The sequence below is a fragment of the Hemitrygon akajei genome, chromosome 3 (assembly GCF_048418815.1).
Source record: "Hemitrygon akajei chromosome 3, sHemAka1.3, whole genome shotgun sequence".
Taxonomy (NCBI): Eukaryota; Metazoa; Chordata; class Chondrichthyes; order Myliobatiformes; family Dasyatidae; genus Hemitrygon; species Hemitrygon akajei.
The window spans coordinates 85,377,225-85,395,475 of record NC_133126.1 but is presented as its reverse complement, the minus strand read 5'-3'; the positions used below and the strand labels follow the sequence as shown (position 1 = coordinate 85,395,475).

The window sequence follows — 18,251 nt, the reverse complement described above, 5'->3', positions numbered from 1 at the left end:
GAAGATTTGGCATGACCATACACAGCTGGTGGGGTGGGCTGGGCAATAGGGTGTCAATCTCAGTACCTGTATAAAATGTAGTTCATATTGCCTCTCTTCACTCTTCCAACCAAATTGATAGACTTTCTACATGTTTATTTACTTCCACAGGCTATACGATTTCAAAATCTTTATTCACCTTCCACATTGTTCACCATACTTCCAAGATCTGTGCCATTTGTAGACTGTGAAATTAAATTCAGCTACTCAATATATTAGAAACAGCATTAGTTCCAATACCACTTTTTATTAACTGAAAACCATTTAGTAGTACTTTTCCAATTATAGGCTTTGCTGTCAGTATTACTTTTTCTATCAGCTTTATTGCACCAATTATGTAGCAAATGCCTCAAGTGCCACTATCATCAAATGCATTACAATCATCACTACATCAAATAGAGATAATCATTCAATCTGAATTTAATAAAATATATATATTCAACAATAAACTATATATTTCCAATTTTGCAGTACACAAGTATCAATGTTTTTCCCAAACCAAAGTTGACCAGCCTGTAATTATGGGGATATATCATTGTTTCTTACACAGCGATCTATCACAGGAAATCCTTTCCGCACCACCCCCATGTAAGGAAGAAGATTGTGTGCAGAGTCCTCTATAACTTATGCCCTTAATTTCCTTACATTCCTCAGCAATCTAGTAAGCATCACATCCAGACTTGGTGACCTTCCTTGAGTGCTTAATTTTAGTCAGTGCTGTCACCTTAATGACTGATGCAGTTCCATGTCCAGATATAATGGACTCATTTAGTGCTATACAGGGATAAAATGTGCCATGAACACTGCAAGTGGAGGGGAGCAGGATGAGGCATTCCCTGACAAAGGATATTTTACCTGTAACAATAACTCTGCTTCTCTTCTCACAGATGCTGCCTCACCCTCTGAGTATTTCCCCTTTTAAATGGAAGCTGTTTGCTCCTGGATTGCAGGAGACTATTTCAAAAGCATCTTGTAAGTGTAAATCAAACAAAAACTACAGATGATTTTCTATTTTTATTATCAAGCACCCTTCATGACTTGAACATATCTAAAGCTGCCTTTATTTTTTTTTTAATGAATGTCAATTCTGAAAAGCTGTAATATGGTAGCTTACAATGTACATCAACCAAGTCAACTGTTGATAAAATTATTGGTGAGAGATTAACATTGGCCAGTATGTTGGAGAGAATTTGCCAATTCTTTTTTAAAAATATACAAGAACGACCACAGAATGATTAGCATTAACTGGAAAGGTATACAGCCCACTGGTTTAACGCTCAGCTGAGAGATGGCATCTCCAGAAGTTATTATGGGCATATTGCTGGAGGGAGGACTTGAACCCACAACCTTCAATACAGAAGCAAGAGTGCATGCAGTCCAGACACAGCTTCAACAAGGTATCAAATGCTTGCAAAGAAAACACACACTGCATGCAGGTTCCTAGACTAGAAATATATATTTATTAAATACAAAAATTAAAGTTGGAAGCAAAAATTAAAATATAAATTCAAAATTGGACAGTTCAATCTCAAAAAAATCTGAATACTCAGAAGTCAGAAATTTTACAAAAGAAAACAAACAGTGCAACCACAGAAATGCGTTTGCTCATGTTACCTCAAACCTGCAACTTTTACGAAGGCAATCCAATATTTTCTTTGTTAACTGAAAGCTCTGGCAAACATTACTGTGTAATTATGGCATGGCTACAGATAGTAACCATTACTCGTGGTCAGAAGGGCAATGATTGCGATTCCCGGATCAATTGCATTATAAGTGGCTGGGTTTGCTTTTTCTCACCTTCTTTGTATCACGTAATCTGCCTTCATTCCTTGTGTTTGCTGGAGAGGTCATCCTGCATTTAATCAGCTGTAGCTATACGGCTTTCTATTTTTGTTTGTAGTAGAGAAATTCAATTTAGCTAGACTCTGTAGACCTTTTGCTACAAAGCACTATTTAAACAGACTGTTTGAAGAGCAAATACACTGTTGTTAAAGCAAACTGCTCACCAAGAGTCCCATCCTGCATCGCATTCATCGGCTGGCAGTTAGAATCTGGCACAAGATATAACACCAATGAAGATTGTTCAAAACCTCATTGATTCACACTTGTCCTATGCTGCCTTGGCTCTATACTCTCAAATGTCTCCAGGCCATACTTTGCATTGCCAGAATTGGTCAACCCTACATCTTTGCACCACTTCTCTTCAAACTGAAACTCCCTGACCTCTTCTCCTATGGTTTTTGATTCTTCTTCCAATTCACAGCAGCAGCCTCCAGGAGGACCACAACCTTGTCACAGGGTTTGGAGGCTTTCACGTCTCAATGACCCAGAGTGTTATGTCTCTTGGTGGGGTCACCCATGCCAAAGAGGTCAACCGATAGAGGCTAGGCAAAGAGTGGCCCACTGGCCCTCCAGGTTCGGGGGGTTCAGCTCGGAACTGACAACCTTGACTTGCCAAAAAACAATTGTTAGGCAAACAGCAATGTAGAATCCTTCCACACAGACAGAGATGGAGGACCTTCATTATTGCTGCCCTAAATGCCAGTGTCAGTAAGTGACAGCTTTACAAATGACAAAGGTCAGACTCAAATCATCCAGATAACTGAGCTTGATTAGAGACATGCTTTGATTGCGTTTCACAAATGTTCAGGCAAGGAGTTACTTTTAGACAGTCATTCTGGCAATACAGGAGAGAGAGAGAGAGAGGGGCTACCAATGTGTAATAGTAAAATGAGTAGAGTAAAACTTAACCATTAACCTGCAGCAATTAGTCATATACATTTAACTGTTAGACACCTATAATCACCTGCACATGGTCATTCAGGATGGGGCTGTTTATCATCACTCCACCAACTGTTCTTAGGATTGAGGGTGAAATTTTAGGCCAATAGGATAAAATTATCTCCAATAACAGTACAGACACGAGTAGTTTGACTGTGAGTTTAGTAGGGTTTATAAGATATCCAGTTGCCTAAATAAAAGCAAGAATATGCTCTGTATTTAAGACCACCTCAAAAATTTGGCAATGAGAAGCAACACAGTGTCATCCACAGGGGAACTAATTATTAGTCTGCTGACCATTATGGTATTCTGTTCTTAATGAGCAGGTGAGCTGGTTTGACCCCAGTTTTCTCTCATGCAAACCTCAAAAACTGACTATCAGCTCTTCCAGTTCAACTAAAAAAACAGGAGAAAATCAAATGTACATACAGAATATTTCTCATTGTGCACTTTCCTGTCGTCCCATTCTCAAGTTGCTTCTCTATGAGCAAATGTCAGAATTTCTTGGGGTTATTACATTAATAACCACCAGTTAAACTAGTATGCATGGGTCTCCCAGGCGCACTATGAACTGGATTCAGCAGCATCAATTCACCGAGCAAAGAACCAGGAGCTGACCCATGGAGATCAAATTATAGAACAGAGGCAAGAACAGTCTCAGTAAAAGGAATGAAGAGAGAGAGGAGATGCTAAGATGGGGCAAGAGTAGAAGAGAGGGCAGGAAAGCCAGGCAAGTATGGAAATAAGGATTTGGGAAGTTTAGGGGAACAGTGATCAGGACAGTACGAGGATTGGGGATTAGGAAATATCAGAGGAATGGGAATTAGGAAGCATCAGAGGAAGTGGAAACGAGGAGTCAGTGGGTTTAGGGAGTGCCAAAGGGAGCAGAATGATGGTCGGCCAGCCAGAGGATGATTAAGGAACATCAGGAGGAGGGGAATGAGGGAGCATTTATCTTGAGCTACTGTGAGGGGTTTCAGCTTAGCCACATGGCCATCATCATTTTGAAAGGGAAACTAGAGCATTATTAGCAACAATGCAGAGGCCATGGACAAACCATAGTGACATCCCAACAGCCTCAAAACCTTACACACTGAACCCTGAAACAGTACCTTTGCCATAACCATGGCTCAAGATCCTTCCTCCTGAACCAAGACAATCAGAAGAAATGCCAGAAGAGCCTGCAAGTCCACTGCAGGGCAAGTCTGTGGTTTTTATAATCCAACTGGATATTAAATGGAGTGTGTAATCATTTAAAAACAAGAATTGAAAGAGATGCTTATCCAGTACAGAGTCAAAACCATTATTCAGCTTCGAGGTGTGTGGAAATATCTCTGGCAACTGGATGAATGGAGGCACACTGGCATATCATTGAAACATGAAATTCAGGCACGGTAAAAGTATTTTACCTATAAACAGGGACCCATCAGTTTCAAATCAGACCCTTCCCACCCATTTGACCTTCCCCTAACTCAAAGTCTTCTAATGGCATTGGAGGTGTTGGAACCTCACACAGCAGACGGGCTTCGATCACATGTGCATCAGTTTCTTCGCCTCCTCGATGGTGGAGCCGGTGGAACTGGCTGGGCTTGCTTGATGCTGACTCTGCTTCTTCATTTTCAGCAGGTAGTAGATGAGAATGGCAAGAACCACAGTGATGCAGATGGCAAGAACCACAGCTATGGCAACGCCAACTGGGGGGGGGGGGGGGGGGGAGGAGAGAGAGAGAGAGCAGTCAAGCGGAGAGAAATATGTTCCACTACTCCCTTCTCTGCAGTTCTCAAACATACTACATCCCTCCATCCCCCAACCCACAATAACTCCACCCCTCAAATGCAACAAGCCTCCGACCTACCACTTCCTCATCCATTCCTCTTATCATCCCCCACTTGCAGGCTACCCCCAATACACCTTTGATTGTGTTGGTTGTTAATGCAAATGATGCATTCTTCTCTATGCTCTGATGGCATGTGATATATAAACTTGAATCTTGAACACCCCATGCAGTACTGTGCAAAAGGTAGGTGTGTGTGTGTGTGTGTGTGTGTGTGTGTGTGTGTGTGTGTGTGTGTGTGTGTGTGTGTGTGTGTGTGTGTGTGTGTGTGTGTGTGTGTGTGTGTGTGTGTGTGTGTGTGTGTGTGTGTGTGTGTGTGTGTGTGTGTGTGTGTGTATATATATATAGAGAGAGAGCTAGGGGCCATAAGACTTTTGCACAGTACTGTATTTGTCAACCTGCAGTGGAGAGCAAGTTTGTAAATCTGGCGGAGCAAAGGATGTTGGGAATAGTGAGGATGGTGTGCAGAGAAGGAGTGCCAAAGTGGGGGATGGCAAGCCAGCTCACACCCAGCTCTGAGAAACCAGGCAAGATCATTTGATTCCAGACAATTGGTTCATTAATCATTACAGAATGTCTGTCTGGTGCTTCCTGCTCCCTCACCTCTCCCTTCCCCTTTTTCCAAACCATGATTCCCCTCTCCCTGCCCCCTTCCCACTCTCAGTCCACAATAGAGATCCACATCAGAATCAAGTTTATCATCACCCACATCTGTAATGAAATTTGTTTTTGTGGCAGCAGTACAATACAATACATAAAATTACTACAGTACAGTATGTGTATATATATATATATATACACACACACACACACACCCCCCCCCCCCCAAGACTTTTGCACAGTACTGTATTTCTGGTATTTCTGCCCTCAAACATTCCCTCACCCGCCACCTTTCATTACATTCCTCTTTTCCAAAGAATACTGACCATTTGAAGATTTTTCTTGCTCCTGCCTCTCAAAAACACCTCGGGAAAATACATCTTTTCCTGAAAAGAGAAAGAACAGAATCTTTATCTTGTGTAGTGCAAGTGGTGAGACACACCTGTTCAGTGTGCATTTCCCTCCATATTTATATGTATGAACATGTTGGGCAGTGCAGCGGATGTCTGATAGATCCAGTCCTGATGTCTGGTGCTATCTGCATGGAGATTGAAACATAGAAAACTACAGCACAATACAGGCCCTTTGACCCACAATGCTGTGCTGAACATGTGCTTACTTTAGAGGGACTTACCCATAGCCCTCTATTTTTCTAAGCTCCATGTACCTATCCATGAGTTTCTTAAAAGACCCTATCATATCTGCCTCCACCACTAACACCGGCAGCTCATTCCACGCACTCACCACTCTCTGCGTAAAAAACTTACCCCTGACATCTCCTCTGTACCTACTTCCAAGCACCTTAAAACTGTGCCCTCTCTTGATAAGCCTCCGACTATCCACATGATCAATGTCTGTCATTATCTTGTACACCTCTACCAGGTCACCTCTAATCCTCCGTCACTCCAAGGAGAAAAGGTCGAGTTCTCTCAACCTACTCTCGTAAGGCATGCTCCCCAATCCAGGCAACATCTTTGTAAATTTCCTTTGCACCCTTTCTATAGTTTCCACATCTTTCCTGTAGTGAGGTGACCAGAACTGAGCACAGTACTTCAAGTGGGGTCTGACCAGGGTCTTATATAGCTGTAACATTACCTCTCGACTCTTAAACTCAATCCCACAGTAGATGAAGGCCAATGCACCGAATGTCTTAACCACAGAGTCAACCTGTGCAGCAGCTTTGAGTGTCCAATGGACTTGGATCCAAAGATCCCTTTGATCATCCACACTTACCATTAATACTGTATTCTGCCATCATATTTGGCCTACCAAAATGAACCACCTAACACTTATCTGGGTTGAACACCATCTGCCACTTCTCAGCCCAGTTTTGCATCCTATTGATGACCCGCTGTAACCTCTGACAGCCCTCCACACTACCCATAACATCCCCCACATTTGTGTCATCAGGACTCCATGAGAAATATCCATGAATTTCCTCCAGGTGGTCTTGTTTCCTCCCATGTACCAAACACTGCAGGCTGATAGGTCAATTAGACCCCCCACATCCTGGGGACAAAGACAGTGACCATCCCTTATCGACGCACTTCATGATTTTATAAACGTTGGGCCCCTTGTGATTTTATATAATGGGAAAGAGGTTGAATCCATTAAGGTTCTATGCACTGGGAATTAACGGCAAGGATATTTGATTCATTGAGATTCCTGACAATGAACTTGAGTTGTAACCAGTTCGGTCTACCATGATTTGAGATAATGGAAGGAACAGGAGTTGTTTTTCATTAGATGGACTGTACAAGGTTCTTGTTGCATTGCATTTTTAAAAGGAACAGTTAATGAAAAAATGATTGATCTACAGTGAGGGCCTGCAGAATAAATGGCTTGATCCACTGAGATTTAGCCTTTAAAGAGCACAAATATTCAACACTTCAGCAAGAATTCGTACTCTGAAGATGATGGGAGGCCATGGAGAGGGTCGAAGACTCAATAGCTAGGGGATGGACAGGAAATACTGTGACCACAAAAGAGTCACCAGGATAGCGTGTCGCCTCTTGGGTGCTAGAGTCCAGGATGTCTCAGAGTTACTGCAGATATTTTCATGAGTGAGGGTGAGAGCCGGAGATTGTGGAGCACATTGGCACCAATGTCATAAGTAGAAAGGGGGAATAGGTCCCGTGCAGTGAGTATAGGGAGTTGGGAAGGAGGCTGAAGAGTAGGATGTCCAAGGTAGTAATCTCTGGATTACTCCTGGTGCCACGTACTAGTCAGGGCAGGAATAGGATGATAGTACAGATGAGGAGCTGGTGCAGGGAACTACGTTTCAGGTTCTTGGATAATTGGAACCTCTTTGGGGATAGCAGTGACCTGTACAGGAGGGACAGACTGCACATAAACCGGAAGGGAACCAACATCCTGGCTGGGAGGCTTGCGAGTGCTACTTGGGAGAGTTTACACTAGTTTGGCAGTGGAATGTGAACTAGGTCAGAAAATGGAGGGATGGAGAAGATAAATATCGGGGCTGGTAGAAACAAACAGGAGCAAAGTAATAGATATAATAGAATGAACAGAGTGAAGTGTGTGTGTTTTAATGCTAGGAGTATTATGAGTAAAGGTGACGAGCTTAGAGCATGGATCAGTACATGGAACAATGATGATGTGGCCATTATGGGGACTTGGTTGAGGGAGGGACAGAAATGGGTACTTAATATTCAGGGTGTTGATACTTTAGAAAAGTTAGAGAGGGATGTAAAGGAGGTGGGGGTGGGAATTGCTCTACTTGTCCAGGACAATATCACAGCTGGACTCAGAGGGGACAAATGGAGGGCCTGTCCACTGAGTCTGTATGGGTAGAGCTCAAAAATAGGAAAGGTGAAAGGGATTGTACTGGAGACCCACCCTCCCAATAACATTGTTCCCTCTAAGCTGTGCGTGTGTGCAATAACTGCTCCCGCGCACAAAGCTCTTGTTGCCTTGCAGCCAGAGCTTTCTTTTATATAACGTTTTATTAAAGTCCCGCACAGTTTTCAAGCCATGTGAAAATTTCCCGCTCAGAGCAATGGCTTCTCCACGCAACTGTTAAGAAAAAATTAGAGGGATCATTGCCCAGTAGCTACTGAGACATTAAGGAACAGATATGCAGACAGAGCAAGGAAAGGTGTTGTCATGGGGGGGGGGGGGGGCTTCAATTTCCCTAATATAAACTGGGACAAGTGGTTCAGCTGGGGCAGGAATTGTTAGCTGCATCCAGGATGGTTTCATAAATCAGTATGTAGACAGTGCAACAAGGAGAGGGGCTTTACTGGACAAGGTTTTGGGTAGTGAGACTGTCCAGATGACTAACCTTTCAGTGGGTGAACAGTGATTACAGCTCATTAAGTTTTAAGATAGCTATACATAAGGGTAAGAATGGACATTGCAGGGAGTATTAAAGTGGAGCAGGGCAAATTACCAGAGCATTAAGCAGGAACTAGGCAGAGTTAATTGGGAACAGGTGTTTCTGGGCAAGTCGACAGTTGACATGTGGAGGGTGTTTAAAGGCCCACTGCACAGAATATAGCACATGTTATGTTCCAGTCAGAAGGAAGGTCAAGAATGGCAAGACAAGGGGACCTTGGATATCGAGAGAAGTGATGAATTAAGTCAAGAAGTAAAAGGAAAGTATGCATAGCTTAGGAATCTAGAATCAAACAAAACCCATGAAGAATGTAAAAAAGCCAGAGAAGAACTCAAGAAGGGAATTAGGAAAACCAGGAGGGGCTATGAAAAGCCCTTGGCAAGTAGGATTAAGGAGAATCCCAAGACATTCTATACATATATTAAGAGCAAGAGGGAGAGGGTAGGACCACTCAAGGATAAAGAGAAGAACATTTGCTTGGAGGCACAGGATGTGGGTGAGGTCCATAATGAGTACGTACTTTATATCAGTATTTACCAAGGAAAAGTACATGGAGAATAGGGAGAACAGTGCTGAGTGTATTCATATGCTCCGGCATTTTGAGGTAAATGAGGTATTGTGGGGTTTCTTAAAGAGCACTAAGGCGGTAAAGTCCCCACAGAGTGATCGGATATACCCCACATTATTGGGAGAGGCAAGAGATGTGATTGCTGGGGCCTTGACCAATATATTCATGTCTGCTCTAGCCACAGGCAAGGTCCCAGAGGACTGACAAGTAGCTAATGTTGTTCCATTTTTCAAAAGGGAACCAGGGATAATCCTGGAAACTATAGATGGCGAGTCTCACATCAGTAATAGGGAAGATACTGCGAGAAATCTTAGTGATAGGATTTATGAGCTTTTGGAAAACCATTGTCTAATTAGGGAGAGACAGCATGGCTTTGTGTGGAGCAAGTTGTGTTTTACTAACTTGATTGAGTTTTTTTGACAAGGTGATGAGGGTTATTGATGAAGATCGAGCTGTGGATATTGTTTACATGGATCTTACTAAGATGTTTCACAAGATCCATGGTGAATTGTCCATTTGGACTCAGAACTGGCTTGCCCATAGAAGAGAGGGTAGTGATTGAAGGGACTTATTCTAGCTGGAGGTCTGTGATTACTGGAGTTCCACAGGGATCTGTACTGAGACCTCTGCTGTTTATGATATATATAAATGACCTGTATGGTTTTGTAAATTTTCAGATGACATGAAGATTGGTGGTGGTGTGGATAGTGTACAAGACTGGCAAAGAATACAGTAGGACATAGATCAGTTTCACATATGGATGGAGAAATGGCAGACAGAGTTTAACCCAGCTAAATGTGAAGTGTTGCACCTTGGTGAGTCAAACGTAAAGAGACAGTGCACCATTAAGGACAAGACCCTTAACAGTGCTGATGAGCAGAGGGATCCCTGTAAGTGACTACACAGGTTGATAGGGTGGTTAAGAAGGCATAAAGCATGCTTGTCTTTATTAGTTGAGGCATTAGAGTTCAAAAGTCGAGCAGTTATGTTGCAGCTTTATAAAACTCTGGGTAGGCCACATCTGGAGTATTGCATGCAATTCTGGTCGCCTCATTACAAGAAGGATGTTGAGGCTTTGGAGAGGGTGCAGAAGTAGTTTACCAGGATGCTGGCTGGATTAGAGGGCACGTGCTATAACAAGAGGTTGGACAAACTTGGGTTGTTTTCTCTGGAGCAGCGGAGGCTGAGGGGAGATCTGATAGAGGTTTATAAGATTATGAGAGACATAGACAGAGTAGACAGGCAGCATCTTTCTCCAAGGGTTGAAATATCTCATACTAAATGTGAGAGGGGTTAAGTTTAAAGGAGGTATGAAGGGCAAGGTTTTTTTGAAACACTGAGATTAGTAGTACTGGCTGGGGTGGTGATAGAGGCAGATACATTTGGGACTTTTAAATGTTTATTTAGGCATATGAGTACGAGTCGAGTGGAAGGATATGGACATTGAGTAGGCAGAAGGGTTTGTTCAGTTGGCCATTTGATTACTACTTTAACTGGTGTGGCACAATATTGAGGGCCAAAGGGCCCGTCCCTGTGCTATGTTCTATCTACACTGTTGCAGTAAAATTATCTGTATGGGCAACATGTAAAACAATGTTTCTCACTGTACCTCAGTACATGTGACAATAATGTGTGCAGTTACCTCGGGTCTGCAGATGAAGAAGCCCTACCTGACACTCCTCGGCAAGTTTCCATGCATTTGTCTTCCTCCTGGAAACGGTTGTCATTGCCGTTACAGCCTCCAAATGTGAAGCGCTCACACGTCCTGCTGAGGGGGTTGTAGTAGAAGCGGCTTAAGTCTGCTCGGCAGGGGCCAGTCACCGGAGGGTAGACACAGCGAGCTGGAGAGGTGAGACAGCAACAGAAAGATGAGGTGGGTGGGGGTCACAGTTAACTCTCCAAAATGCTGACTGCAGTCCCTATGACAGCATCCTTATCAGACAGATCATTTCCTCCAGTGAAAGAGAGAGGCAAATAGTAATAGAAAAGGAGAACAGGAAGTACAGGCTTCATTTGCAGTTCCTCGGGCGTGTGTTCACACACAGCAAAGCCTAGAGATGACTCAGGTTTGAGTTGCTAAGGCGTAGATTACGTTCACACCAAACTCGTGCTGGGCTGTCACAACCTTGAAATTCATCACTTGCCCTGTGAGATCGAAGATTATCATCACCTCCAAGACTCACAAACACCAATGTTGAAGAGGACAAAGGAACCAAGTATATGGGAATGAAATTCCCTGTAGATTCCCTTCACATCACACGATGTCCTGTTTGGAAAATGTCCTTCACTGACACAAGGTTGGAACTCTGCAACTCCCTTCTGCAAGTACCTCCAGTGGGAGAAGTGCAGCAGTTTAAAGAGGCGGCACACCACCGCTTTCTCTGGGTCGAGAAGGGATGGGTAGCAACTGCTGGCCTGGCCACTATTGTTCACTTGCTGTGAATTAATGAGAAGGAACAAAAAAAAAAAGGAGCAACACCAGAAGGAAAGAAAGGAAGATAAATGTACACAGCCAAAATACTGGGGGAACTCAGCAGATCGGGCAGCATCTATGGAAAGGAATCAAGAGCTGACATATTAGGCTGAGATCTTTCTCATACACCCTTCATCTTTCAACTGCATGCTACTAATTAGCAGCCTCATTCGCGACACAGATTCCATTTGCATGCCCAGAACCACCTCCTCACTCTTCAGTCTGTCTGCCGGATATTCACCTCTAAATGATCCATGTTTTTCTTTAGAGTCAATGTGGGAAGGTCAAGGGTGGGGGATCATCTTTAAGGTGAGGTAAGATTTTTAAAAAAAGATTGTGATGGCTGTGTAGAACATCCTACCGGGGTGGTATAAGAGGCAGATGCATTAGGGGCATTTAAGGAACTCTTAGGTAACTCATGATAGAAAAATGGAGGGCTACGTAGGGAAGAAGATTCAGATTGATCTTCAAGAAGGTTAAAAGGTCGGCACAACATAGTGGGCCGAAGGGCCTGTAGTGTTCTAAGTTTTATACTCAAAGCCAATGTGTTTGGCTCTCCTGACAAATCCCCTTTCCCTTGCCATTGATGCCATCTCTCACCATGGCACTGGCCTGAGGCAGAATCTTTATTTTGTCCTTGGATTCAATCCTTTTCTAACCCCAATCCCTGGCTAAACTTGCAACTCTCGTGTGGTCCTCATTATTGGGATCTACTGCTTCTGACTCCACAGCACTAAGTCTAAACCTGCATCTGCTCAGAAATACACAAGCGTACCCTGCTTAGCAATAACCCGCAGAGTACCGATTCACTGCAGTACTCTTGGTCCAGGAGTCTGCACTCAGTGCTCTGCAGCCCTGTCTATATTAAAAACAATGTCCTTCTTGGCCAGAACCTGTGCAGCATTCAAACAGTGATACCCTCAATGTATGGCTTGGTGTGAAGTCAACTGCCAAGACAAAGCGCCTGAGGGTGGATTGGGTTGAGGAGAGCAGTCACTCTTAACTGTGGTGTCATTGTCATGACTTGCTAGATGTGATCGAAGCTGCTTTTCTTCATCTGGCTGCACATCCCTCCACGTTAACTCAGTATCCTTCTTCTTAGAAAGTATTAGCTACAAGGTGAGGCTGAGCAAACTTGGGTCGCTTTCTCTGGACGGCCAGAGGCTGAGGCGGGGACCTAATACAAGTTTATAAAATGGTGCAAGGCACAGATAGGATAGGCAGCCAGAATCTTTTTCTCAGGGTAGAAATGTCAAACATTAGAGGGCATAGCTTTAAGGTGAAAGGGAAGCTTAGGAGACAATGGCTCCAAACGGTGACTCCTTAGCTTGCATCTTCGGAAACAGCTCTACTTCTATCTTTAATATCTCTATTTTTCCTTTTCAGGGTTCTTCTGAAGACCTTGACCTGGAGTTACAAGCTGACTTCGGTTCTTTGTGGGAATGGGACCTGCTCTCGCGGGCTCACGACCAGCCGTTATTCAACATAACGAGGATGTGGCCTAGGTTAGTTCGCCTGTGGAGTTTCAGGATTTCCTGGCTCTGGAGGCAGGTGGACTCGAGGTCGGTGTCTCTGCAGGAAATTAGTGTGTTGTGGGAGACAGAGATCTCTGGCTATGTGCTCAGAGACCTGAATGACACAAAGTGACACAACAGACTTTTAACATCATAAACCAGCGTGTTGTTTGTTATGTCTCTCCTCTGGCTGTGAAACGGAGACACCCCTTTTTCCCTTATTAGAGAGAGAGAGAGCCTGTGGTATGTCGAATACCAGGTAAACAAGTAGTTGTAGGGGTATAAAGTCTGTGTCTTTATGGATGCTTTGTTGCACGCTTGAGTGCTTGGTGGGGGGGGGCACAGATGCTTTTTTTTTGCTGCTGATTATGCGTGGGAGGGAGGGGAGCTGTGGGGGCTTTGAGGTTCTAATATTTAACTGTCATTCACCCTTTGGGGCACTCCTCTGCTTTCATGGATGGTAGCAAAGAAAAAAAGACTCAGGATGTATATTGTATACACTTCTCTGACATTAAATGTACCTTTGAAAAAGTTTAAGGGAGATGTCTGGGATGTTTTTCTCCTCCTCTCTCCCCCCCCCCCCCCCAGAGTGATAGGTGCATGAAAGTCACTGCCCGGGGCGGTAGTGGAAGCAGACAGAATAGTGGCATTCATGAGGCTTTTAGATGGGCACATGAATATGCAAGGAACGGAGGAATGTCCATCATGTGCAGGCAGTGGAGATTAGTTTGAGCTGGCATCATCTTAGCAGAGATTCCGTGGGCTGAGGAGCCTGTCCCTGAGATATACTGCTCTTTGCTCTATGTTCCTTGGATAATTATACAGTGCATTGTGACTACTCACTATTAACTAACTCACTTCATTCTTCTGCTTGTGCAAACAAATTTTCTCCATTCATTCTCTGCAAACATCTCAAAGAACTCAATACATCAGCTGCTTAGCTTTCTCTGCTCTAAGAAGATCAACCCTAGTTTCTCTCGTAACCGAAGATTCTCATTCTATAATGCATTCTGGTAAAGTTTCTCTCCATCACTTCCATGACCTGAACATCTTTCCTAAGTTGCAAAATCCAGAAATTGGACACAATTCTGCAAAGGTTTAGCATCATATCTTTGCTTCTGGACCATGTGTTCCCTTTATAAAAGTTAAAGAAGGCAGATCCAAGAGGAGAAGACATGAAAGGCTACAAGTGCTGGAACCTGCAGCAACACAAAAGGTGCTGGAGGGACTCAGCAGGTCAGGCAGCATCTGTGGAGGAAAATGGACAGTTGAATTTGCAGGTTGAAACCTTTCATCTCCACTTGGGGAGACTGCCAGCATAAAAAGCTGGAGGGAAATAGTGAAGTACGAGCTGTCAGGTGACGTAGGTGGATCAAGGTGAAGGGGTGATAGGCAGAGGAGGGCCCCAATGCTGTACTTCTTTTCCCCTTCCTGACCCTCTCTATCTGCCCATCACCCACACACTCCTCCCACCAGTTTCACTCCCGACCTCCCTCACCTTATTCCATGCTCTTCCATCAGATTCTTCCATCCTCTGCCTTTTGTCATTTCCACCTATCTCCACCCAGATTCTGACATCATTGGCACTTTCCACTCCCCCCCCACCACCTGCCCGTCACCCCACCCTTTTATACTGGCTACCTCCTCTGTTTTTTCATTCCTGTCCAGACTGACTATTTCCCTTTGTAGATGTTGCCTGACCTGCTGAGCTCCTCCAGCTCTTTTTAGCGTAGCTCCAATAGGTCAATGTGAAACAGACCAGAAAGAGATCCAAAATATTATGTCACTCAATTTGACAGTTATCACCTTCTCTCACCTGTCCCCACTAACCTTACACCCCCTCTGCCCCACCCCAAAAAGTCTAACACTGGGTTCAGAATTGAATTGAACATGGTGTAATTCCTACTTCTCATACATTTCACTGAAATCATCATCATGCAATAGAACGTGGAAACATATTCAGTAACTGCTTCTCTAAATTTGACGGACTTGGCTATCTGATTAGCACTAGGGGGTTTAAACTTAGGTTTGTGAAAAAATTACCTTTCTCTTTAGGGATGTCTATGTCCAACAGCCTGTTGAATCGGTCTCTTACTGGAAAAGAAAAGCAAAATTAAAGCTGGTTACAATACATTTCATTAACCCTCTCCCCATGATACACCATGGAGAAGCCCCAAATCCTCCTTGATTCTCAGCACTCCCTGATTTGAATTGAACTAGAATTACTTTGTTGGGAACGTTACAACGGTACACTATGAAGTAAAGCTTTGTATACTTGGCTGCAAATGGAGGTGTCAAGACCGATTGGGAAGCACTTTCCCCATCTGAGCCCTTGTTGAGCATTGGTCATTACACTGCATGAATTATTCTCAAGTTTTCTGATCAATGATTTCTTTTGATATCATGGGTGGAGCTGAAGCAATTCTAATGATTCAACTCTTTGACAGTAACTGCAAAGTCACTGGTTTGAACATTCCCCAGCAATGAGAAAATATAATTAAACCTCTTAGTCTCAATCAGTACCACTAAGAGCATTTCCCAGGAATTTTCAACTTGTTTAACCACTCTAATCATTCATAGTCATTACTGCAAAGGGGAGAATTCATGTCTCAGCACACTGAATATTTTGTCATGGCAATCAGTACAATTATTATGCTCATCTTAGTGGTAGATCTTATATCTTCTATGGATTTCACTGCTGTCCTGCCCCTTCTGTTGTGACATTGTAATATTTTCTCGGGGGAAAAGTTTTCTTGCTTCTCCTGACTAGCTCTTCAGTTTCCATTGGATGCGCTGTTACACACCCAGTCCAGAATTCTTCCCTAGAATAGCTAAATCCTTTCTTGTTACAGGAGAAAGGCAAGGACACAGAATGTCCCGTCAAAAACAAGTGGTAGAAGCACAATCCACTGGCAGCATTGAAAATGGCAGTGGATGAATATCCAACAGGAGAGTCTACGGGAGATTACAGAGTATGTGACTGACTGGAAAGTTCTTTCAAGAAACTGTCAGAATTTCTGCACATATGAATGGTCTTCCCTGGTAATTTGAGATGCTTTAGGAAGACAGGTGGAAAATAACTGAGTAGAAAGGAGGTCAGTGGCTTCCTCCTGCGAGGTGAGCATTCTTTGACTGGGAAAGAGCAGAGCATGCAACATCTCAGAGTTGTAGCCTGCATACATACTTTGATAATAAATGAACCTTTGAGCAAGCAATACTCACTGTGTCCACAGCCAGATTCATCTGAGTCATCTTTGCACTGGGGAGTTCCATCGCACTCCAGGTTACGATCGATGCAACAGTTGTCTGCGCACTTAAACTGCTGCTCAGTGCATTCTTCTGTGCAGTCTGTGGGGCGAGGGAGAAGTGAGCAGAAGTGAGAGTGAGCTGGTCAGGAGGGAATGGTTCGGGATTTGAATGACAGAATTGTGCAGAAGAGGAACCCCAGCACGTTGATCACTGTCAGTCACTAACCCATGCCTGGTAGATCTTGCTGGTGAAGGGCCTACACCACCATCACTTCATGCTCAAGCTTACGCAGTGGAGGAGCTAAAGCACTCAACACCAGTGATAAAAGGTATTAATAATAACGTGAACAAATAAGATCAGCTGAAAGTACAAAAATTCTTCAATAATTTAAAAGACATAACTTATAATCCTCACTCTTCTTCCTCACAGCCCTGAAGTCCCAATGGGGCTTCAGATCCTGGGCTGGGGTTTCGGAACTCACTGGCAGACAATCTCTGCAAGATTGAACTCTGTCATTAGAAGCACAGAGTCTTCAATGAAGGAATATAGTGACAGACACGACTGTGCGTATTGGCATTTTCACAAGTCTCTGGTATATAATAGACTAAGTGTTTATGGAGTCAAAGAGAAATACTATAAGATCATAGCAGAATTAGGCCATTTGGCTCAGAGTCTCCTCCACTATTCCATCATGGCTGATTTATTTCCTCTCTCAATCCCGTTCTCCTGCCCGTAACCTTTGACACCCTGACTAATCAGGAACTCATCAACCTCTGCGGCAATGAATTCCACAGATTCACTGCCCTCTGGCTAAAGGAATTCCTCCTCATCTCTGTTCTAAATGGAACTCCCTCCATTCAGAGGTTGTACCTCTGTTGGAATTCAGAGGTATTCCAACCTCTGGAATACCAGAGGTATTCTGATCCTAGACTTCCCCACTAAAGGAAACTCATTCTCCACATACACTCTATCTAGGCATTTCAATATTCGATGGGTTTCAATGAGACCTCTCCCCCCCTCTATCTTCTAAACTCTAGTGAGTACAGGCCCAGAGTTATCAAATGGTCCTCATATGTTAACTCTTTCATTCCCAGAATCATTCTAATGAACTTCTTCTGGACCCTCTCCATGCCAGCACATCTTTTCTTAGATAAATGGCCTAAAACATTGCAACAGAATTCCAACAGATTTGTCAGGCAAGATTCCCCATAAGGAAACCGTATTGAATTTGGCCTATTTTATTATGTGTCTCCAAGAAACCCAAAACCTCATCCTTAATAATAGACTCCAACCTCTTAGCAACCAATAAAGTCAGACTAATGGGGGACTTACTTACCTTCAGACCTTTCAGCTTTCCAAACAACTTCTCCTTAGTAACAGCAGCTACACTCACTCCTGCCTTTTGATCCTCTTGAATCTGTGGCATACTACTGGTGCCTTCTATTGTGAAGATTGATACATCCAGAGGAAACCCAGGTGGCCACAGGGAGAAAAGGCTAACTCATGAATGGCTAGGATTAACAAAAAAAATCCAAGCCAAAGTATGCTTAAAGGCAAGATGTTTTTATTCTGCTCTTATTTTTATCTTTAATCTTATGGTTGACAGTATAGCAATAGCTGGTGTTTCTGGGAGCAATTTGGAAAGTGCAGGATAGATACATCTCAAAGGGAGGATGAGGCAACCATGGCTGACAAAGGGATTCAAAGACATCATAAAAGCTAAACAGAAGGTATATAACACAGCAAAAGTTAGCAGGAAGTTAGAGGATTGGAAAACTTTAAAAAACCAACAGAAGGCAACTAAACAAACAACAAGCTGAAATATGAAGGTAAGCTAG

General features: G+C 43.5%; 1 protein-coding gene across 1 annotated transcript in view; it reads right to left on the bottom strand.

The window, feature by feature from the left end:
* Positions 1–1,040: 1,040 nt before the first annotated feature.
* LOC140725170 (kunitz-type protease inhibitor 1-like) overlaps positions 1,041–18,251 on the bottom strand; it is a 72,704-nt gene continuing 55,493 nt past the window's right edge. Inside the window, exons 7-11 of the mRNA XM_073040271.1 lie at positions 16,387–16,512; positions 15,208–15,258; positions 10,848–11,018; positions 5,581–5,640; positions 1,041–4,514 (exon numbers count right to left, since the gene is read on the bottom strand). Of these exons, the coding sequence (XP_072896372.1) occupies positions 4,351–4,514; positions 5,581–5,640; positions 10,848–11,018; positions 15,208–15,258; positions 16,387–16,512 (572 nt within the window). The 3' untranslated portion in view covers positions 1,041–4,350. The remainder of the gene's footprint in view (positions 4,515–5,580; positions 5,641–10,847; positions 11,019–15,207; positions 15,259–16,386; positions 16,513–18,251) is intronic.